We start from the raw sequence: 24,298 nt of genomic DNA on the forward strand, positions 1-24,298 counted from the left end.
GCTCAAATTAAATACCATTAGCCTCTACTTCGACACACACATGCTCAAGAATTTTGCACAGTACGGTACAATGGAAGCTGTTACAATTACTGCCTGTTGGTCATTGCATGGTCAATATTTCTGCTTTGCTACTTTACCAGTCTTGGATTTTCCATTTTGTTGCCTGTCTGCAATCAAATAAGGCTAATTAAAATAACCAAACAGGCTGTATTTGGTATAGATGTCACAAAATGTCAGTGGCTGGAAGACTAATCAAAGGGTTATGTTGGTGCTATATTTTTAGGTAAGGAAAGGGGCACGGGGGTGGATTATGCGAGTAATATGAAACTCAAACTGTCCACCTCCACTAACTGGCGGGCTAACAACTTTTTTTTAATTTCACCTCAGAAATCTCAGAGACCTCTATAGCTCACTCCAGATTTGTGCAGATTGCAGTAGCAAGGCTGCTAAAAAAAAACAACTAGCCGGTGGTCACATATGACACCTATTCCTGCACCTTTGCTTATGTAGCTGAGCTTCTAAAACCTTATTACTACAGCTGACCTCTCCAGTCATCCAGCCAGGTTCCCCTGACTGTCCCTTACTCTGATGTTTAAAGCCAGAAATGATCATGTATTTCCAGGTCAGCTGATTCTGTTATTTGCTTTAGACAACTACTGAAAACTCATTTTCATAGGTTACGTTTCCCTTAATCTTTCATATATCCATCATTTTTGGCCATAGTGAAAATACTTGGGTGTATATGTGTGTGTTAGAATGAATGTCTGACCATGTGGTTCCTTATGTGTCTGTTTATGTGTTTCTGTTTTCACATGTGTACTTATCGACTTATGTGTGGATTTTATTTAAACTGTGAAGCACTTTAAAAAGGTGCTACACAAATAAAGTTATTATCATCATTTCATCATGTAAGATAAAAGCTGATCACTCAAAACCCATCTGAAGGTGGAACAGTACCCTGCAAAGATCCCCAAAGTAAAACCAAGTAATATGAAACCCTCACTGTACGGACTCAAAGGCTGTCATTTAAACTGTGTTTCTTCAGCATGCATGTGCCACATGTCAGCATAAGATTGATGGCTAGGAGCACCCTAACTCCTGGACAGATGAAAAACTGAGATAGACTAGGAATTCATGACTATAACTTTAGGAATGAGATAGGCAGACTCGACCTTTAACATTCTTTTATTTCTGGCCTTTGACCCCACCCGTTTGAGTAAAAGGTCACCTCACCTTGTCCACTGATAAAAGTATTGCGGAGTGTAAGTCAGATCAACTCACCAATGCAGCAAACCAGCAATAAATGTAATACATTTAATTAAAATTGACTTTAAAACAAACAATGACAATATATTAATATAAGAAACTACTGAGAACTATTTATCAGCAATTTCTGCTTAAACTTTATTTTTGGTATCAACACAAGACAATGAGGACCTTGTTTTGTTTTCTAAACACTGCCCTTCAGTCTTCAAGGTCAGTGAGTTTCTTCAGATCAGATTTCAACTGCTCTTCATCCTCCACCTCCTCTACCTCCACTTCTATCCCATCCATAGTTTTCTGAAGCTGTTCCTTGATTCTGTTCAGCTCCAGCAGGCCATTCTGTAGGTCCTTGCAAACTTCTCGGATCTTGACAGCGAACTCTGTTTTTGCCCCCTTTTTCAGTTCCATGGAGTCCTTTGCCAGGAAAAACACATCAAGAGCCAGGAAGAGGCCTGACATTACTCCGGTAGTGACACTCATCACCTGGGCAGCTTTGGCAGCACCACCAGCAACATTCAGGACTTGAACAGTATTGATCAGACTGTCTGTGTTGACCACCAGAGCTTTGCCAGCTCGACCACCCTCTTTGATTACATGCTTGACGTCCTGGTTTAAGTGGTTTTTTGCGATGCTCTCTGCATACTTCTCAAAGTCCCACTGCTGGAGTGTCTCCATCCCTTCCTGTCAGGTATATGTGAGATGAAAATTTTACATTAGCAGCTGTGGCCATACCAACACTAGAATTTATTTCTAAATGTAGATTAGCTGAGTGACTTTTTTTGTCCTTGAAACTGATTGTACTGAGATGCACTTTTAAAAAAACGATTTTCTGATTTCTGAGAGAGAAAAAGATGCAAGGTTAAGTCACATGATTAATATAGTACTGTAGGTATGTTTTTTCTAAAGGCCTTCCACAACTCTTCTTTCACATTCTTGTCTCCCTAAAAACACTTCCTCATTGTTTTGTCAGCATTTTTTTTTTCAGTTTCATTGTGTTTTATTTAACTTCTACTGTGGTTTTTTTTTTTCAACATCAGTATTGTTTTGTATGCTTTTGCTGCATTTTTCCATTTGCTGTTTTCTCAAGTTGGAGTGTATTTTACCTTTAAGGGCCACCATAAAACTTAGACTCATCTAAAGTTAAAGCTTACTTGGCTCTTTATGTATACTTACTATATTTCCTTGCATTATTATTGCAGTCAGTTGGTTAAAAAACAACAGTCGTACCTGACAGTCAGGTACGATGGAAAAATGAAAATAATGCTGCATGACAGCATCTCATTGACAGAATGATTGTTTATGTGTTTCTTGTTTCTTTCTCGAGAATTCACTCCGGTAAATGGTTATCATGAAAGTTCAATTCAAACTATGCATCAACAGGAACAAGGCAGCTGAGCTGTCAATGCTTCTGTAAACACTGTAGTTGATGTGGTTTAACCACAGTGCTAAATGATGCTTCACTGACCTTGAGCCAAACATTCAGATTAACAGATTTTTCTTTATATGTTGAGTAAATGGAAGCCTTTCAAACGTGGCATACTGAAAGTATTCAATGCACTCCTATGCCCCATGACAAATTCTTGAGCTAAGAAATAAATTATGTTGCCAGCTCTTCACCAACATCTTACAGGTTTTACATAAAGGACTAACAAACCCAGTGTCAGGGGTTGCTGAGTGGATGTGGAGAAAAGGACTCAAACGCAGGACTCACGGTGAAGATGCAGGGTGTTTATTGTGAGGGACGAATGACGAAAACAGGAGATGGCTGACTGACTGAATAACTGAATGAACGGCTGACTGATCTGAACTTGGAAGGCAAACATGGGGCATAGACAGCAGTGACAACATTAATGACGCGACGCCGACCAGGAGGGAACTGAGGACTTAAATACACTGGCTGAACAATGACTGATAGGTGACAGGTGAGTGAGCAGCTGAACACAATTGAACTAACGATGCATGGAATAAGAACTAGAACACAAAACAGGAAGTGGAACGTACAGGGGATAAACAGTGAACATGAACTGAAAATACTGGGTCAACGACCCAGAAACCCTGACACCCAGTCAGTGAATTCATCAGGAACCGACAGCTGTTTAATTGTAAACATATCACCCAACGCTTTTCAGCAATGTGAGCAGAGTTTGCAAGTAGGGTGGGTTTAAAGAATAGATTTCCCAATTCATACGCTGTCGGGTGCTGAAAGTCGACATCTCAGAGATTCTAAAACTGCAGGTTTTATTACTCTCCAACCTAAAATCACTGATCCAACAACAAAAGAGCAAACTTACGTTTCGCCTTTGAAAAACATTGTCATGAATTTCCTCTTACTTTCGTGTTCTTGCTTCCACCATGATAAAATTGCACTTCCTGCACAGCTCTCTTTTTCAGTATGCTGTAAAACCAGTTTCCCATCAAAAATCGTTTGGCTGCCTGCTGTTTCGTCTTGTTTATACGGTATCAGCAGTATCATGTAATGTGCATAGGTTGATTCACGGTTTTCTTTAGTTTTTCATCTACCGCTGAATATTTTTATTTCAGTCACTTTGACACAAAGGCGTCTGCTGTGATGTTTGCACCTCTGATGAAGTCTCACAAGTGTCGGCTTTGTTTTTATACTGAGATAGTTTACACTGAGTTTTTAATAGCAAAGAAATAGGCAAATAATTTAGAATTAAATATTTTCAATTTAAAAGGTTTAGAGGGATTGAATCAGTTGTAGAAATACGTGACGATACCCAGCCCTACTTGTAAGCCAGCCATCGTGTGTGTTCCCTTCTTGGTACGTTCTTACCTGTAAAAACTCCAGGCACTCTTTGATGTCCTTGATCTCCCCCTGGTAATCTTGAATCATCTTCTCCACCTTCTTGCGGTCCGTCTTTGAATGGACAGTGTCAGTGATATTGGCCGAAGCAGATGTCACGCCACCAGCTGTAGCTATGCCAATGCCTACAGCTGTGACAATCAGCGATGTTCCAGCTGTGAAGGGAGCCAGAATGAGGCCGGTGATGGTGGTGATAGACCCGGCGACACTGGCCAATCCACCGCCGACACTGGCCGTGACCGTTTTTTTGTGAAAATTGTCTGCTGCATCAGCCAAAGCAAGGAGCTCAAGGATGCGCTGCTGCAGTGAGGCGCCACGTTGGTTAAAAAAACGAACAAAAAGTCGAGCGGCCATGAAGACGCGATCAGCTGCTTGTTCCACCACTCTGAGAAAAAGGCACAGGAGAAGGGTTTCACAGGGAAAGCAATGAGTGAACTTCAACCAAGAAACATGTTTTTATATTAAAACTGTAGCTCAACATTGCAAAGCTTCCTATGGGAAAACATATTCTGTGAACAATAAAGAACACGTCTACCTTGCAGCAAGAAATGACGGAATGGTAAATACTTTACTGTCATGGCAAAATAGTCTGAGGTTTTAGGCAGTGTACTGTAACAGAGGTTAAGACTTATTTTCTCAACACAAATGTGTGATTTTAAATGGGATCAGCATCTCAGATGTGGCTCAAAGTGCATCAAAGAAATGTGATATTTGAGATCTCTCAGTTTGTGTAAGAAGGTGGCTGTGAGATTCCAGCAGCAAAGCAGCTGGTTAACATGGAGAGGGTGTGTTTCAGCACTTCCTAACTACTTCCTGGACAACTCTTTATGGCTGGTGGACTATATGATGGGATAAAGGAATGGAAACTGTCTTTAAGAGAAAGAAAGGAAAGCACAACGACCAGTTATTCGTGTGTTTACAAGAAGGGTGGTGGACAGCAATATATCCCGTGTGTTAGTACAGTAATCTGATCCACCCATCAGTGCCTCAGGTCTCTCCATTATGGGCTTAAAGCTAAGGGTGTCTCACAAAAACCTGATAGACATGCAAAACAAGAGACCGTCTTGTTCTGGCTACCAAGAAAAGACAAGATGTGTGGGCAGGTGAATGCTGAGAATGGAGATAGGGAGACATCAATGTTGTTGTTCCAGTATTCCAGAAACCAGGATTACACATCCTGAGTCAGGAACCTGCAGTTGGTTTAGCAATGCTGCAGCTTACAGGTGACTGGCTGCAGGCTGAGGACCACACCCTCTGTAAGGAGTGAAGATGTCAACAATCTGCAGAGAATAATTTGATTTCCCTTTCATCCAACCAGCTACAGCAGTAATTTTTTGTAAGTTGCAGCTTTTTCAGGTGTGAGCTGGCGTTTGTTCATTTTATACCGTAATTGTCGGGCTATAAGCCGCTACTTTTTGCACAAGCTTTGAACCCTGCGGCTTTTAGTCAGGTGCGGCTTTTCTATGGATTGTCCATGATTTTTGTCATATCGTAAGACGATTTGTTTTGTTTGTTCCGCTGTTGTACGGCACTACGTTGCCTGGCGGAAGGATCGGGGTTCAAGAGTGGTATGTTAGTCACATGTCCGTCCGCCAGGCAACGTAGTGCCGTACGAAGTAGCTTGAAAAACAAACTTCAAAGTAGCGCTACGCATTCAGCGGGAGGCGTGGATGATGAGCGGCGATAAACTTGCGAAAAGCAAGTTATGCCCAACTCCACCGGTGGATTCTGACAGCGTGGAAAAGTGTGAAAACATCCACGATCACCAACGGATTTTGAAGGGCTGGACTGCTGCATGATGGAGAGGAGGACACCGCCACGGCCCTTCTGAGGGTGTTCGACTCTGACACTGACAACGAGGATTTCTTTGGTTTTGAAAGTGACAACGAAGGAGAGAAGCGGAGAGTGGATGACGAAGCCATCCTGAGCCTGTTTGTATCCGACACTGGAGGAGAGGACTTTGGTGGTTTTAGTGCGCAGGAAGAAGAGAAAGATGATGGTGAATGACTGACTTTTCTTCTTGTTAAAGCTGTGTCACTGCACCTGAGCCTAAAAGGTAGTCCGAATCAATTTTTCTGGTGTGCTATAGGTTACTGTTATGTACTACATGTGCAAATATGTACCTATAACTTGTTTTTCAAAATATTAATAAAAGGGATGTGTCTCCAAACAGCCATCTCTTTCCTGACAATTCGCTTTGTGCATATTCTCTTACATATGATAAGTCAACATTGAAACACCTGCGGCTTTTAGTCAGGTGCGGCTAATGTATGTACAAAACAGGATTTTCCCCTGATTTTAGCTTGTGCGGCTAATATTCAGGTGCGCTTTGTAGTCCGGGAAATACGGTAACTATTTTGCCTGTTTTGTTAGTCTAGGGAAGTAAACCCTTGTTTTTTTACGGTTTGTAACTTTCAGGCAGGTTCTTCAGAGTTTGTGTTGGTGAATAGTTCTGCCTGTTGTTTGTTTCTGCTTTAGACTTCCCTGAAGGTTTTGTAGTCCTGTGTTTGTGAATCTGCTAAATCCTAAATAACGCAATAGTCTTTAATAGAGAAGTTGTTTCTGTGGCTATGTGTGAGTCAGTTATTGGTGGGAAACACTTTGGTTAAAGTTAGTTGTGTTAATTGTGCTATACACTCACCAGCTACTATTTTAATTCTCCATAACATGGATGCAACAAGGTGCTAGAAACATCCCTCAGGGATTATGGTCCATATTGACATGACAGCATCACACAGTTGCTGCAGATTTGTTGGCTGCTTGATAAGAATCTCCTGTTTTACGACATCCAAAATGGTGCTCTATTGGACTGAGATCTGCTGACTGCTGAGGGCATCTAAGTAGAGTGAACTCATTGTCATGATCAATAAACCAGTTTGAGATGATTTAGCTTTGTGACATGGTGCGTTATCCTGCTGGAAGCAACCGTCAGAAAATAGCACCACTGTGTTCAAAAAGGGATGACTCTGGTAGGCTGTGGCATTTCATGATGTTACGTTGGCATTAAGGAGCCAAAGTGTGCCAAGAAAATATCCCCCACACCACCACAACCAGCCTGAACCACTGACACAAGAATGGATGGATCCATACTTTCATTTTGCAGCCAAAACTCATCCATACCAAGTAACAATTTTCCAGTCTTCTACTGTCCAATTTTGGAGCATCCATATGAACCGTATCCGATCTGTTTCAAGGTTCAAAGAATTAATTGAGTTACTGTAGTCTGACCATTCTACCCGGTCATCAAAAAGGGATTCTTGCCCAAAAAAATGCTGCTGACTGGAGATTTTCTCTTTCTTGGATCATTCTCTGTAAACTGTAGATGGTTGTGTGGGAAGATCCCAGCAGATCAGCAGTTTCTGAAACACTTGGACCAACAACCAGGTTATGTTTAAAATCAGTATCAATTTCAGTGAAATCACATTTGCTTGGCTTGAACATGTCTAAATGCCTCAGTTGCCGCCATATGATTGGCCAACTATTTGCACTAATGTGCAGTTTAAGAGGTGAAGTGGTCAGTGAGTGTAATAAACTGATTGTTCTACTTACTCTTCAGTTTCATCATTCTGGTTTGCCTCATTCCACTCATCCCAACCTAAGGCACAGAAAGACGTTATGAGGTGCAACTTTCAACAACAATAAATAAGGTTAACAGTAAATCAGTGATACCTTCGACTGTTCTCCACCAGGACAAAAGGCCTTCGTCATCCTGGAAATAAACAGTCTTTTAACTTACTGCTTTGTGACTGTATGGAGAAAGAAATTTAAAATCCACAGAACATACACCAGAAAAAATAAGATAAACATACGTCTAGAGGATCCAGGTCCGTTCCTTCCCTGCGCACTGGTACTTCAGCACACTGCAATGTCTGAACTTTAACTACCTCCTGGAACAAGAGGTGACACATGGAACACTAGACAGAATTTCTAAAGGAGCCTAAAATCTCGTCTAAAAAGATTGAACCTGCGCTTGTGTTGCGATTTCAGCAAAGCTTATAAATCATCTGAGGTTTAACACAGTGACGCTTCCTGTTGTGAAATATTAATGTAAGCTGTAAATAACAGCTTCACAAAACTGCCTACAACTAGGCATTAACAAACAAAAAAATGTTACTGTGTAAGTTTTTTTTTCTCTTTAAAACATCTGTACACTGCCGCCTTAGCTTTACTATAACTGTATTTACATGCTTCAATTTTATTACTCTCCAAAATTTTATGGCAACCTCGACAGACCTGACTAACCACCTAGTTTCACCTTTCTATTTTTTCATTTAAACTGTCACGTAATCATATCAGGAACAGCAAAAATGTAAATCTATAAACTATATAAACACTATAATTACTTCTTAGAAATTTCTGTTAGCGAACAAGAAAAAAAGAGTTTTTGATGTTGTTTGTGTTTATATAAATTTAATGACGTTGACAGCAATAGATTAATTCTTAATGTTTTGTTATATGAAAGGCAGAAACCCGTGAACTGCAAAAAATGAAATCATGTTGTACTCAAGAGGACTCGATAAAGAGAGGACAAGATCAAGTGAGCCAAAGAACCCATGCATTAGACTAATAATGCATTTTTAGTTCATTTAACTTCATGAGATGATAGATGATCTAGTTTTGGTGAAAAGAAATAGTCCCAAATTGAAAGGTTACTGCAGCGTTGTTTACCAGGTGTTTAAAGTAAAATATGTCAAGCATGGGGACCAAAAACTGGAATGACAACTTCAAAGTCACAAGCTAACCAAACATGGAAAAGCAATTAACATCTCTCTTTTAAATCACCAACTGTTTCTGGTAAGTTGTGAAATGCCACGTCACCCTAGTATAATATTCCTACCTCAACATCTTTATATGTTTAGTATTTAAACATAGCAGTTTAAACCACCCTTTTTCTCTTTCCTTTGTTTGTCGTTACTCAATGGGTCAAATGTAGAGCAGGCTGTATCTTCTTATGTATACGTGGCTGTCATATGAGGCACTGTTCCAATAGATGTAAGCACGTTTAACTCACTGATTTCAGTATTAGTCGCATTTATATTAGCCAGTTTATGAAACAATTATTCTTAAGAGGAATTCTGACAGTTTGATCACAGTATATTCTACCTAAGTACTGCATTAGAGATTACATGAGTAAATAAAGACCGAATTCTGAAATGTCTGTGTGTAGTTTTATTTACACAATGACATAATAGCACTGTGCAAACATATTAGCATGCTCACCTCCCAATTGTATCTTGAAAAAAAAAACCACCGATAAACATTTGATTAAATTGTGTGTCAAGGTTCTCAGCCATCCAGGTCACCGTAGTCTAGGGAGCTTGGGAAGAAAAGCATCTGGACTTCTATAATTTTCTTGAAGACATTTCACCTCTCATTGGAGAAGCTTCACGAGTTCTAAGAGCAAGTGGTGACAAGTCCCAGATTTTAAATCCCTGCCTTAACGCCCACTCACATCCTGGGCCATTTGACCTCTTAGAACTGAAGAAGCTTCTCGGATGAGAGGTGAAACATCTTCAAGACACCTAAGAAGTCCAGATGTTTTTCTTTCAAGCTCCTTAGGCATTTGATTACATTTATCTTTATTGCTTAATGTAAAGATAGCATGTAAGTTAGAAAGGTGCTATATACATTTACTTCATTACTAACCTGGGGCGTGGCTTGAGTGTCAGAAAATGCATTTGCAGAGTCCTGTGGGGTCAAAAACAAAGCAAATAAGAACTCGATATGTTTGAGAAGAAACTGCCGGTGGTATTTCAGTATTCCTGTGAAATCTGGAAAATAGTTTAAAAGTCTTCAGGAAAGAGGAAAAAAAGTCATTACAAATATGTTTTTCTTGATTTTTTTCAGCCACCCACATGAAAACAGTGACATCAAACCATCAGTATCAACATGAAAAGAACCAGGCAACATGTAAAACAATGGTGAATATTAAATTAGTTTATTCTGAATTCATAAGGACCCAATACTCTGCATAACATACCCTGGTTCTTCTCCTTTGGGCCTGTGTTGGCTGGGTTTTTACATCACAGCTGGTGTCAGCATCTATATACCAAACAGACTTTGGAAAGGGAGTGAACTGAGTGCTTAGGGCTTAATACTGTGTAAATGTTACACTTATGCACCTGACAAAGATTTTCAGAAGGTACAAAGTTTCTTGTTTGTTTGTCTGGTTTTCTTCACTTTTTCTCCAGTGCATTTGGCTTTATTAGCATAGTCTCTAAATCAGGGGTGGGCAATCCCAGTCCACGAGGGCCGGTGTCCCTGCAGGTTTTAGATGTGTCCTTGAACCAACACAGCTGATTTAAATGGCTAAATTAGCTCCTCAACATGTCCTGTAGTTCTCCAGAGGCCTGGTAACGAACTAATCATGTGATTAAGGTGTGTTGACCCAAGGTGAGATCTAAAACCTGCAGGGCCCTCGTGGACTGAGATTGCCCATCCCTGCTCTAGACACATTCCCGTACACTGTTCTTATCAAACTTCACCAGTCCGGGAAATATGAGTGCCATTTTCCTTGTTATGGCTGCAGTTAAGACATCGACAAACATCATGACGAAAATGCTGATCGTTAAGTAAGCACTGCTTCAACCTGGTCACATGCTTTGCATTTTTGCAGACTGACAACATGCTAGTATTTTTCACTGAACAATAGGTTCTGGAAATCACCAAGTGCGAGAAGATGGTAAGATAAAACAACCATTACAAGAAATGCAATTAGGTTAACAAAAGGTGATGTACTAAATGAAGTCATACATTTCTGTGTGTAGCAGGTGAATAAGAAATAACTTTGAGCTTGGAGGGCTGGGTTCATTTTAAAGACAAGGAGATGTGGTTATTGCCTTACATGTCTCTCTATTGTGCTGTCATCCAGGCTTTCAGAGCTGGTGGAGTTGTCACTGTGAATATCTGCTTGGTTTTCCTGATAATTGTTGAGAGGAAAACGCAGGAAATCACAGACAGAGCCAAGTACACTTCTGTTATAATAAAATCTGTCAAATGTGTTATGTTAAAAGTCCTTAACCATAAGAAATACCAGACATGTGCATCTTTTTATTTCCATCTTAGGCCTTACCAGTGTCTTGACAGAGGTAACCGTCAAATCTCTCTGACATTGATCCTGAATCTAAATTGCAAACATACTCACATTAAGTAGAAACTCCAGCTAGGTCAGTGGGAAACTCTAAAACTGAATTGATCGTCGACATCATACCTGTGTGTACGACTTAAAGGGATTTACTTTCTGCATCGTCTCTTTGAACCTTCCAGGGTTCTAAAAACACAAAGTAGAAAAGAGCAACAGACATTACTCCTTTAAATCTATGTGTCTATTAAAAGCTGTAAACAATCAGTGTAAGCACTATTCATGAAGTGGATTCAAAATTAAAATTGAAAGGAAACAAAATGGTCAGGAAGTATTTGGTCTGTGGAGATTCTATTGTTTTTGCTTTGGCAACATCTTGTGGTCGTGGAAAGAACAACACTGAGAGCGTACTCTACTCCAAATTACACAGCTGACTTTCTTAAACTAAATGTGGGTAGGAAAAATAAACGTGTATGTAATGGTATGAAACAGACAGAGATCGACCTGCTTCTCTGGCAAGTTGATTTTGCCTGTCAGGCTTCCAGCGCTGCATGTGAGGTCATTGTGTTGAGGCTCGACATCCTGAAAATATAAAATGCAAGAAGAGGACAGTTTTCTGTTTGCGTTCAACAATTAAATTATCAGTAATTATTATTAAAAATGAAACCTTTGGCTGTGAGGATGTGAATGGGTTGACTTTCTGAATCATTCCTGGATTCTAAATTATTATTTAAAAATAAGTTAATAAATAAGGAGGCCCAGCACTGCAAGAACAAGCCACAAATTAACACAGAGGGTAGTAGATTATGCAGAACTTGGAGCAGTACTTGTTTGTCTTGAAGTTCTTTCCCAGTCTCTTGATGATTTGCAGAAAAATCTGTTTTTTCCTTTATTTGTTTTTGTTTTTTTGCAGAAAAAGGTCTCAAAGTGAGCAACTAAAATGTAGATGTTACAGATTCAGTTTGTACTTTAACTGATAGATTGGAGTCGGACCAAACAGGAAGTGAAATGTTGCCAGCCCACAAATGTCTGAGCCAATGAACAAGACAACCACTTCCTTACAAAGTTATTATGAAAACATTTTCAGGTTAATGTTTTTTGCTTTGCGTGTCGCCACAGGAGCTCCAGATGAATGCAAATAGTGACAACAGGCTTGACCTTGTTTTCCCATTGCCAGTGGCTTTAGGACCCATCATAGTATTTGCTTCTACTTGCGTCACCTGCTGTGTCTTTGCATTGACTTTGTATCTAACTTTGTAATCAGTCTGAACACGCCAATTGGCACAACTCCCAAACTTTGTATTAAAATAAGAATTCAACAGGCAGAATTAGAAAATTTCATTCAGTCATCCATAGACTAGATATTGGCGTCTGACAAAGATACAAAGCTTTACAATTTTGAAACTGCGGTGTCTTTAAACATAGTTCATATAAAGATGATTTGACCTCCGAGGCCGCATGCTGAGAACAGACATCAAAGGTAGAGTTGCGTACCTGTGCAGAAGACTTGAAGGGGTTGACTTTCTGCATCATTCCTTTCAACATTCCAGAGTTCTGAAACAACAGCATAACTATCAGACTTTGGGGTTTTTCCTTCCACATCTGTGTGAATTTTTGTGTAACACGATGATCAGATGTTAAAGGTCATATGGTATTTTGTCCCCATTTTGACCTTTTTTGTCTTGTGAAAATCTGTAGGGGCTTTTCTGCAATGTCATCTCAAATGTTAGGAAATCCAGTTTCAAGAAATGCGTGCGGATGTACAGGTCGTCACTAGTGACTTGAAGGAACCTATGATCAAGTGATTTTTTTTCTACCATCAGATTTCTGACATCAAATTCATGCAGATTCTCAACTTTTTCCTACCTGAGTAGAGTTTTCCTTTCCCCGCTCCGGCAACTCTGAATATGGTGCTTTGGAGACCTGTGTGAGAAACCCAGCTGAGTGGACGACCTATTATTACTGCCACTATTTTCTTGGTAACATTGAAACAATCCTATTACCTGTGAGGTAGGCTTGAATGGGTTGACCTTCTGCATGACCCCTTTCAGCATACCAGGGTTCTGAAAGTGAGCAAACACTGAGTCACTGTGCACCAAACCATGACTAGAGGAATGCACATTTAATATGCTAACTGAAGGCAACTAATCACCTTGACTCGACCTCGCTGAGAGAAAACAAGAAACAGCAGTACTGAGGTTAAGTCTTCAAAACACACATTTCTTGTAGGAAATCCCTGCTGAGACCCCATTACTTAAATGAAATTAGCGACACCACATTAAGAATATTCTCATAATCAGGACAGAACTTTTAAATTTTGTAGTTTTTTGTGTTTAGTTTTTTTCTTCGCTTTCTCTTAGCTTCTTAAAGCAGCTGTGAGTTTCTAGGAATAAAAAGAAGCTATTTTTGTGACCTTCAGTTGGAAATTATATTTAGTTTTCCCTTCCTTCCTTCCTTCCTTCCTTCCTTGACTGATGGTGGTGCTGTTTGCTCCATTTTGGGTTCTTTGTTTCCCTCTATGTTGGCAGCTGAGGATCACATGGGGGAGCAGTGATGACTAACTGTTTGTTTTTTTTTAACTCTGTGTTTGGTAAATCTGGCTTTACTCCATCTGCATCCACCATTTACAAGCACCAGCTGTACGATTTAGAGGTCATGTCTTTTTTGTTTTATAAGTCTTCTTTATTTGTTTAAACATGGGAATAACTTTATAAATAAATTACTGGAACTAGTTTTTGTGCAATGTACTGTTTATAAGGTTGCAGAAGCCTGCAGTCAGCTGAGACTGAAGAAGTCACTTGGATGAGTGATGAAACATTTCTCCCACTGAAAACGCTACGTCCAGATGAACAGAATCAACCTTTTAGGGTGCTGGAACTAGAGCTTTCCTCTTTTCATTGAAACTGGTCATTCTTGGGGGGGTTGTTCATACTTTTAGAGCAGCCATGCATCCCTTCCATCTCTCCATCTACAAGTTGTACCATAGACTCTTTGATATAAAATGTCTATAATTTTTAAATCAACAGATGAATACAGCGCAGTAAAACGCAGTAGATTTCATCCAATACAAGGCTTTATTCAAGAGTTTTGAATTGCTCAAATAAGCTGCATCTTTCTGCATCCAGTTTTAAGATAAAACCATACAGCACTCGCTAATTTTACACTGTTGTGGTATCACAATGTCTTGTTTACTGTCGCTATCTATGTATTTGGAACTACACTGATAAGAAAATAAATTCTTAGCATAGAAAGCAGGTTTCAAGTGAAATATTTTGGGAAGATAGGCAGCAGGGTGGTGCAGTGATTAGCACTGGTGCCTCACAGCAACAAGGTTCTAAATTTTGACGCCACCATCTAAACCGGGCCTTTCTGTGTGGAGTTTGCGTGGGTTCTCTCCAGGTACTCTGGCTGCTCCACACAGTTTAAAGACATGCAGTTAGTGGGGATAGGTTAATTGTGAGTGGTTGTCTGACTCTCTGTGTCAACCCTGTGACAGACTGGAGACCTGCCCAGGGAGTACTCGTGCCCTATAGTAGTGGGGACATGCTCCAGCCCCACTGCAACCTTGATAAGCAAAAGAGGATGGATGGATGGATAACTTTGGAGGAGTGGTAGTTGTTGTTCAAAAGTGACTTTGCATAACTGTACAACTGGCAAAATTATCGTCCATGGCGTACTTTTTACACAGAAGAATATCACATATTAGCAGTACTTTGCACCTCACCTGAGCTGTGTCTGCGGGTTGTTCCAGTGAATCTGAGGAGGGAGTTGTATTAACCGTGAAGGAGGCCTGCATAGAGAGTTAACGTCCTGTCATTTTCAATGAGGTACCGAACAAAGAAGCTCTTGTGTGTCAGACTGTCCATGCATTTTTACCTGAGCAGTGGATTTGAAGGGATTGACCATCTGCATGACACCCATCACCCCCGTCCTCTGATGTTTATGATAACAACACATTTATTATAAAAAAAATTCTTTCTGCATCCAGTTAAAGTCGATCTTATTCACCAACAAGAAATGGATGGGCCTTGGCCTTGTCAAATTAAAAAAAACATCCTAGAGGGGTCATCATCACTTAATAAAAGATTGAAATATACGTTTGCATTTGACCCTGTGTGGATTAATTAAACTCCAAAATAAATTCAAACCTGTTCCACTCAATTATTGTTTGTTTTGCTTTTGTTTTTTAAGTCATGTGCAATCATTCCGCCCTGGAAAAAGAACAGTTCAAAGAACTCATTATAAGCCCAAACTTCCCGTGACATTCATGCCCACGAGGAGTGTATGTAAGCTTCCGCACACAACTGTAAAAGCTTGTGAATCAAGTGTTTGTTCTGCAATAGCCATTCTGAGTTTCTTAAATCAGTCCCTGACAAAGAACACTGAAATTTTAAAACATGAAACTAACACAGAATCTTAAGAGGAACAATTAAAAGTCATAGTTGTAACATTTTCAAAAAAAACTATGATACACTCAGAGTGGAAAGGGCCAGGGCTGTAGTAAAAGTTTGTTTTATGGTGTTTTTATTACAATATTGTGACTTCAGCCTGTTATGGGATCATTGTGATGTCTTGTGGTGTTGTATAAAAAAATTAAAAAGTGTTTGTACAGCTCTCTCTATGCCCTTTCATATGATATATTACTCAATATGGTTTCTTGAATTTTTTTCCAGCTCACATTGTGTACTAACGGAGTCAGTTAAGTCTTAAGTTTCAACTGATTTACAAATTTGTTGTGACCTTGACCTGATTTTCACCTAAATTAAATGAGCTCAACGCTGGACTGCTACAAACAAACAGGCAAACCATCGGGATCAGACTGAAATGAACAAACACACTGTAGGAAGTAGCTGAAACTAAATTCATAAGACAATTAACTCAAATTGAAAAATAAATATTTAAATAAAAACACTGATTTAAATTGAAATTATTTTGGAAGAGTGACAGATGTTTGTAGCAACTGATGCAGAAGTCACTTTGCATACTGTGCAATTTGCATAATAGTTGCCTAGTGTGTACTCAGCTTTTCCACAGAAGAGTTTTTCACTATTATCAAACATAATAATTTTCCCTGTGATCACATTCAGGTATACCTTTTTTTTTCTGTCTCAAAAGAAGATTTGCTTGCACAACTATGTCAGGAAAGGCACCAGCATCTTCATGGTGCATTTTTACCTGATAGGTCAATGTGAAGTGATTAACTTTCTGCATGCCCCCATCACCCCCACCCTCTCGTGTCTATGCAAAGCAACACGTTTATTACAAAAAGGGAAATAAATGCAAAATTCAAATTGAATCGTGCCAACTAAAAACAAACTCTCAGCTTTGTCTTTGGTTTAAGTTCAATAGCGTCCTCAGTGGTGTCTTCCTATATGAAAAACTGTGTTTTAATGTCCCAGTGTGAACATTCACCTGTGAGCCATCCCCATCATCCTGCTTGTTCTGGCTGTGTCTGACGGCACTACCGAGCTCCTGATGATAAAGGAAAGCTTGTTTGAATGGCAGGGAGACATGTAGTATTAAAAAAAAAAAAATCAGGACGTTATCACACTTCCTGTACTTCTCTCCTGGATATAGGTGGGACTACCTGAGTAGCAGCCGCTGAGCCTTTGTCTCGTTTGAATATATTCATTCTGAAACACATTAAGTTTTCATAATTTCGTTGTACATATACAATGACAATAAAGGGCAATTCTGCTCTATTGTATTCTGTTAAGGAGCTGTTTTAGTGCGTTAAAGCACTTTCACTGTTTTCACGGCAAAGCTAAACAACAACATACTTAACAAATTATAGCGCTATGCCTGCGTTATAAGCCAAACACCAATACTAAAAATGTTAGTTAAAGCGACATTAATAATAACAGTTGCAGTCGTGCTCTCGACTGTTATTATTGCGTCAACTTGCGCAACTCTGCGCAAGTTGGCGGAAAAAACTTTCTGCTTATTGAGTCACTTTAGACGACATAAACAAGAAAGGCGGCACAGCCCGAAAGTGTCAGGGTTTAAACACAGCCCCGCGTGAGATGCACAAAGCAAAGCCACGTTCAAAGCTCTGTGCACTGTGGCCGTTTTGTCCGGAGGAATGTTTGACAGCAGCAGAGCCACAAACAGCACGGCGAAAAGAGCACGGATCCTACCTCGGTGTCGAGTCTGGAAAACAAGGCAGCCAACACTCACACACACAAACACACGACACTAAGTGGGAAAAGTGAGGTACTGTTGTCAAGCCAGCGTCCAGTTCGAGAAGTACAGACGAGCGAGTCCCCACTTTTTTGTGTGTTTTGTGTGTATACTGAGTATTATGGTAAGAGACGTCGAGACCTGATTTCAAAATAAAAGCCCCTTCAAGTGAATTTAGGTTCAACATTAACTAACTTATCTGTCCATTATAACAATAGTTAATTAGTCTCCTTTCCACACTCTAACGATAGATTAGTACTCTAGTCGTACCCTGTCAGTATCAAGGCACTCTTCTTCTGGATTTCAAAGTAAAAGCCCAGATTTTTACCTTTTTGAGCTATCTTTCAATGACTTTAGAATCCCGTTAAAAGGAAAATTCCAGTTTCCACATACTAAATGCAGCCTATATCAACAGTACACACCCTCACACAGGTACCATGTCAATATCAAATCAATCTGATTTTGCATTTCAAAGTAAAGGTCCTTTGAAATTCCTTGTATATGAGGTACACTTTCAAGAACTTCATGATGCTAGTAGGAGCCATTTGAATTTACCTATGTATGAACTAGTTTTTGAACGTTAAGGACACTGTTAAAAGGAATATTCTTGTTTTGATGACAGGCAACCAGTCAGCAGACTGTAGAGAGCAAATGAGGTGAACAATTTTTTCATGGGGTTCTGTTTACAGGTCTCTACTGCCTCTTGCACTGCACACTCTGGCCTCCAAACATCTCTAATGCCTATGATTATTTACTGCTCCTCCTGTTCTTATCCCCGAGTAAACTTTGTTGCTATAAACCTGACAAACATCCTTTGCTTGACTATGACTTCGGTCCTGGTTATGTTGCAGACTGTTGGAGAAACTACACTAGGGTAAGGAAGGACAGGTTATGGTTGGTATTAGCCCCAGGGTTCTGAGCACTCTCCCAGCTGTCTATGATCTTGAGCAACATTTACAAAATGTTTCTGAAGCAGGAGAAGATACTGATGTTACACACATTTTATGTTGTACATATTTTGCCCAGTTCCTGATGAATCAACACCGTCACAGTTTAAGAGTGTCCTCCTAGCCTGATAACAGTGGCCACACAGTGAGAACTTCGGAAGTCAACATCACCTTGTTTGATTTCTAAAGTGAATGTAACACAATCATTCTACTTCTACTGAGGGAGACAGTACACGAAATGCCACCAAGCACATCCACCATCTCATGGACTGCTGGCCAGCTGTCAGACAGGCCACAGTATGTGAGACTGGGCAGAGCTCAGTTTGATTTGATGGTGTGTAGTACAGGAGCTCCACTGGAGACAGTGATCTCTCCACCCCTTTCACCTTCTACGTCTCAGACCTTCAGTACACCTTCAGGAAATTGTCACAATGGGTGTGGTTTCACCTTACTGATCTGGTTACTCCTCACGTGGCATGTGAGGGGAGAGGGCGAGTAGGGCTCAGATATTTTCTGTTGTCCATGTCATCGATCCTGTTCCGGTGTCTCTTGCTCTCTCTTCTTGTCTCTTTATCAGATTCTGATTTTACTGATGCAAACACAATGGTTTTCAGAATGGATTTTGTTGAAACAGTCACAGTAAAGAGCTCCAATTAGCCTCTTGGATTTCTTCTTTGATTTCTTAAAGAGAGTTATCGCTACAAGACAAATTTCCTGGGACAGGATGTTGACATTTTGAAACAGTAGTACTGCCCGGGTGTCCTCGATTACAACTGGATGAACTGGAAGACCAACATAGTAAAAATATATAAAAACAGGATGTTGATCTTCAGCGCTATAATATGTTGTTTTAGAATTATTGTGTTGTCCGTGCCGAAATGTGAAAACATTGATACACTTCGTACACTTCCTCAGATTTATACTATATACTCATTTATACTGTAATGAAAGTTAATAGTGACCTGTACATGTAAATGAAAGAGAGAGTAGAGGAGAACAAGTTATCAGTACATCATGGGGAGTCCATATACATATACTGACCAAAAATAACCACGTTCCTGAGAGTAATACCGTGGCCTAGGTAAGGTCATCTTCAGAAAGTATCTGGTTAGACACATTGTTTCTAAGGTCTTTGGTAATTGTATTATTTTTGAATTTAGAAAACAACTGTTACAGGTCAACCTGGCATTACGCTTGTAGTTTGGCTAATTGATTTGTGTTGATTTGCTTTCAGTACCATCCAACCAAGCTCACAGAGATTGGAGTAGATTCCTCTTTTGTTTCCTGGATGATAGACGACTTGACAGAAAGGCCACTCTTTGTCAGATCCAGGAAATTCGTTACTGGGACATTATTGAGCAGCACGGGGACTCAACAGGGGACCGTCCTGGCCTCATTCTTTTTCACATTCTTTTTCTAGCCAAATCCAGAAATACTCAGATGACACTGCTATTGCAGTGGGTGTCTGAATCTGAATACAGGGGTCTTGTAAAAGCCTTCACAAATTGGAGTCACAAAAATTACCTCATAGTGAACACCTCTAAGACAAAGGAAATAAATAGATTTCTGACGATTCATGCCCCCCTCCAGTCTGTCAAAGTTTGTTGGGGTGGTCATAGAGGTGGTGACAATATATAAATATATAATTTTACACTTAGATAACAAACTAGACTGGTCCCTGAATACAGACAAACTTTACAAAAAGGTGCAACACTGCCTCTTTATTTCAGAATGCTAAGCTCTCTCTGCAGTAACACACGGAAAGTATTCTACCAGTCTGTGGTGGAAAGTCTGCTGTTCTTTGCTGCACTCTGCTGGGGAAGCATACTTGTTTGTGTGTTTTGTGTGTATACTGAGTATTATGGTAAGAGACGTCGAAAGCTAGTGGGAAAAACTGGCTCTGTAACTGGAACCACGATGGAAATGGTAGTGGAAAGATGGACACTAAAGACCTTATTTGCACTCACAGCATCAGGCTTTTCAATTCTCATACAAATATCAGATTAAATATGAATTACCCTCTAGGATCAATACATTTTTTTCTTATTCTTATTATTGTTCCTAAGCAGTTGTCTGGCAAACTGCTCCACAGTGGACCATCTTTGGTTATAAAAACCTTTACAGACTCCACTGTTGGATTATATGTGATATATGTTGACATGAACTGTTGTCCATGGAAACAGAAATTTTCCTTTTAACAGCATTCTGAAGTTACTAAAAGAATAGGTCAATTCTGAGGGCTTTTACTCTGAAATCCAAAATCAGATGAACTTGATGTTGACATGATACACTGTAAGGGCATGTATTGATGATATGGACTGCAATTAGTCAATGGAAACAGGAATTTTCCTTTTGATAGCGTCCTCCATTAATTATAAAACGTATCTCAGATACAGGTTATTTCAAAGAGCTTTTACTTTTAAAATCAGGCTGACTTGAGATCGACGTTATACCAGCATGAGAATCATCTACTGATGATATGGACTGCAATTAGTCTGTGGAAACAGGAATTTTACTTTTAACAGCATCCTGAAGTTACTCAAAGAGTAGCTCATATACAGGCAAATTCAAATGGCTTTTACTTGAAATGTAAAATCAGATTGATTTGATATTAACATGGTACCAGTGTAAGGGTACTGTTAATATAGACTGCAATTAGTATGCAGAAACTGGAGTTTTCTTTTTAACTAAAGTTATTAAAAGAATACCTCAAAAAGTTCAATTCAGAGGACTTTGAAATCCCAAAGAAGACAGCTTTGATATTGACGAGGTACTACTAGAGTACCAGGGTGTGTCCTGTGGATCTAACGTTAGAGAGTGGATTGATTATTGTTATTATGGGCAGATGTATTTGTTAATGTTGAAGGTTAATCAATCGAATGTGGCTTTTATTTTGAAATCAGGTCTCGACGTCACTTACCATAATACTCAGTATACACACAAAACACACAACAAAGTGGGGACTCGCTCGTCTGTACTTGTCAAACTGGACGCTAGCTTGACCCCAGTAAATGGGCCTGTGTTTAACCTAACAACACAAACGAGTTTTCAGACGTGTACACCGCAGAGTAGTGGGCTTCCTCTTCAGAATTAAGGGAGGGGCGACATGGCAGTCACACCGTGCTCTGATTTCAGCACAGTGTTGCTGCACATTGGCCAACAACAGCTACTTGGCGTCACTGCTCGACACCCTGACAGCTGTGAGAAGGCAGAACGTGACACGCCATGCTTTCATTAATTCTACCAGTTTTTACCTGCGGCACCGTGTTACCTATAAGGGGCGTGGCTTTGCATTTACCCATTCCCTGGGGCTTGTTTTGAATGTGTGCCCAGAAATGTGGAGCTGACTGAGCATTAAACATCCACAGAGGCAACACTAAACTGTTTGGCCTGGATATAAACACCCTTTGTGGGCCTTTCTTCATTTGTCATACCTATTTTTTAATTAACACATAATTAATCCCACAGGATTACACAACAATCTTCAGCCCTTATTTCTCAACATACTGTAGCCTACTCATGGTTAACTTTTTTAACGTTTTGCCTGGAGCATCAAACTTAAGACTGTGCAGTTTTCTTCATTTCAATTGCCACAGGATTAAAAAGGATTAGATTAAAGTTTTTGTTTGTTTGTTTGTTTGTTTTTTACAAAGGTAGTCTTAGTTTTCTAAGACTTTTTTTAACATTCTCTGTTAAACAAGTATTAGCACCACATTAAGAAGAATATTGATAGTTTTGAGAATAAATTCAAAATTTTGAGATTAAAGTCCTAATTTTAATTGTAGAAAAAATCCTGTTTTGAATTTTATCTTCAGAATTTTACTTTGAGAGAAAAAAAATCAAACTGAGTAGATTACATTTCTTGTTTCAAGATAAACTGCTAGGCCAGCGACGCATATTTTGTGACAATGGTACATCCTCTTCTAATGTCTAATCATTGATAATGTTTCATTTTGTACAAATGCATTTTTCCAAGTTTATGTTTATGGGACAAAAGGAAAATAATGTCTTTTGTTGTCACTTAAACTGATTCTGAAGTACAATTTTACTAACTCAGAGGTCATAGCAACTGTGGCAGTAGATACAACTGTAATGTCCACATTTTGACTTTTTTTTCTCAAACTGCTCAATAATTTGTTTTTCTTTATGTGCCTCTAATTCTCCTTTCTACTATCCTTCCCACCATCTTCAAATAGATGTGGGGGAAGTATCCGATATCTACAGTATCACTGCCAACACTGATGTTGGTACAGAATCAATGGTAGTGCGATTGTCTAATAACCGGTCGCGGCAGATGGCTGCTCCTACTTGAGCCTTGTTTTGCTGCAGGTTTCTTCCTGTTAAAAAAATTTTTTCTCCTTCCCACTGTCACCAAACGTGCTTGCTCACAGGGGGTCTGTCCTGATTTTTTCTGTGTTTTCTTACAATATAAAGAAGGTTTAGGCGACAGTGTTGTGATTTGGAGCTATATGAATTGAACAGAATAGCATGGAATTGAATTGAAAGTAATTTGTTTCTATCAAACACAGCTCAAACATGCACTATGAAAACTGTTTGAACCTTTTTGTGTGGACGTCTCCTTTTTTATAGAACATTTAAACAAGAAATTTGACCCAAAGTGCATTAGAGATTTATTTTTATTTTTCAATTATTAAGCAGTGTCACTGTGGTACTTTAAAATGCTCTTTCATCAGCCTCTGACTGTTTGGATTCCTTGTTGCCTTGTACTTGTGACATGTGCAATGACAATAAAGTTGAATTCTATTATATTCTATTCTAAAATACCTTACCTACCCAATGGCACACTGGTTTAGTGTGTCTAATGCCACTTGATGTCAGTGTTGCGAAGCTTTCAGCTGAAATTGTCAATACAAATGATTGCTTTTAGTTTCCAGGATATGAACTCACCTTTGTTTCACATCAGTTGGATAGGGACTTTCTGATATTTTACTCTCTGTGGTTGTTGTTTTTTTAAAGAAATTAAGAAATATTAAGAATCATGATTTTCACAGCTTAAAGTTGCCTTATTGTTAGCTGCTAATGGCTAAAACATTCTTAACCTGTAAGGTGTGCTCTTCTCACCTTTCTTTTAAATGATATTTCTTAACAGCAGAATCTTTTAATGCTTTTTTGATTTTTCATTTTTTGGACAAAGACATGACTCAGTGTGTGCATTAGCAGTCACCTAGACAAGATGGAATAAACTAGCTGTCCTGTGAAGGAGAGTCTTAGGATATTGGATAGATTATATGAGGTGAAAAATGAGTGCCTCCACTGTCTTTTTTTTTTTTTTTTTGGAATCACAGTTCTGTAACCCAAACTATTGATTCTAGCATTTTAATTATGACAGTAAATACTCAGTTACAATGTTACAAACAAACCTTTTATTCTAGCTTCTCACTAATACACATCTCTACCCTACAAACCTATTTACTAACATAACAGCCTGTTCATTTCTTTGATTTTTAATTTGTTTTGGTATTTTTTTTCTATTCACAACTTCATTTTTAACGCAATTAAAGCACATTTTCCATAGATTTACAACAACTTGCTTTTGACAGCCAAAACACAAAATGAAGAAACTAGCGTCAAACTGTGGGCCCAGTCTTTAATTCTACCATAATATATACACTTACTGAGCTCTAATGCTAATTTCATGTCTATTTATGTTAGGTTTGCCAAGTCAAATTATAGAAGTAAATATTTACTTTAAAGACCTAGTTACATTACATATAATTACATTTTATGATTATTTAGCTGTTGAACTAGTACACAAATAACAGTTTATTTGTGCGTAGTCTACAGTACAATACAATCACCCCTTTTCAGTTTATGCAACCAGAAGTGCAGGAATCTGCCAAACAGGACAAAGCTTCAGTGTTACAGGAGCATATTTCTTTATTTCACTGTCTTGACAAACACATCTTACTCAGGTTAAAACTAATGCAGGAAGATTCACAAACTAAAGCCTTCCTTGATTCATAGTTAGGTTCAATATAGCAG

The 24,298-nt window shown here is 39.1% G+C and overlaps 1 protein-coding gene across 3 annotated transcripts; it reads right to left on the reverse strand.

Annotated features, from left to right (window-relative positions):
- Positions 1-1,167: 1,167 nt before the first annotated feature.
- Positions 1,168-17,460, reverse strand: LOC146714386 (uncharacterized). Of its 3 annotated transcripts, XM_085450862.1 has the most exons (20): positions 16,756-17,460; positions 16,581-16,640; positions 15,045-15,101; positions 14,893-14,958; positions 13,172-13,231; positions 13,035-13,091; positions 12,663-12,722; positions 11,996-12,055; positions 11,836-11,886; positions 11,673-11,750; positions 11,298-11,357; positions 11,160-11,210; positions 10,932-11,006; positions 10,068-10,145; positions 9,734-9,775; positions 7,897-7,974; positions 7,757-7,796; positions 7,637-7,682; positions 4,058-4,472; positions 1,168-1,944 (listed from the first exon to the last, which is right to left on the reverse strand). In XM_085450862.1, exons 1-20 carry the CDS (start codon positions 16,810-16,812, stop codon positions 1,465-1,467), a joined length of 1,971 nt encoding a protein of 656 aa, XP_085306988.1. In that variant the 5' UTR covers positions 16,813-17,460; the 3' UTR covers positions 1,168-1,464. The 3 variants fall into 3 exon arrangements, with proteins under 3 accessions (XP_085306988.1, XP_085306987.1, XP_085306986.1); XM_085450861.1 differs by lacking the exons at positions 11,836-11,886; positions 11,996-12,055 and having other exon boundaries at positions 16,756-16,801; positions 17,306-17,460; XM_085450860.1 differs by lacking the exons at positions 11,836-11,886; positions 11,996-12,055.
- Positions 17,461-24,298: the final 6,838 nt, after the last annotated feature.

This window comes from Copadichromis virginalis, linkage group LG3 (genome assembly GCF_057382275.1).
Source record: "Copadichromis virginalis isolate Kocher_CV1m ecotype Utaka linkage group LG3, C_Virginalis_male_GT1.1, whole genome shotgun sequence".
Lineage (NCBI taxonomy): Eukaryota > Metazoa > Chordata > Actinopteri > Cichliformes > Cichlidae > Copadichromis > Copadichromis virginalis.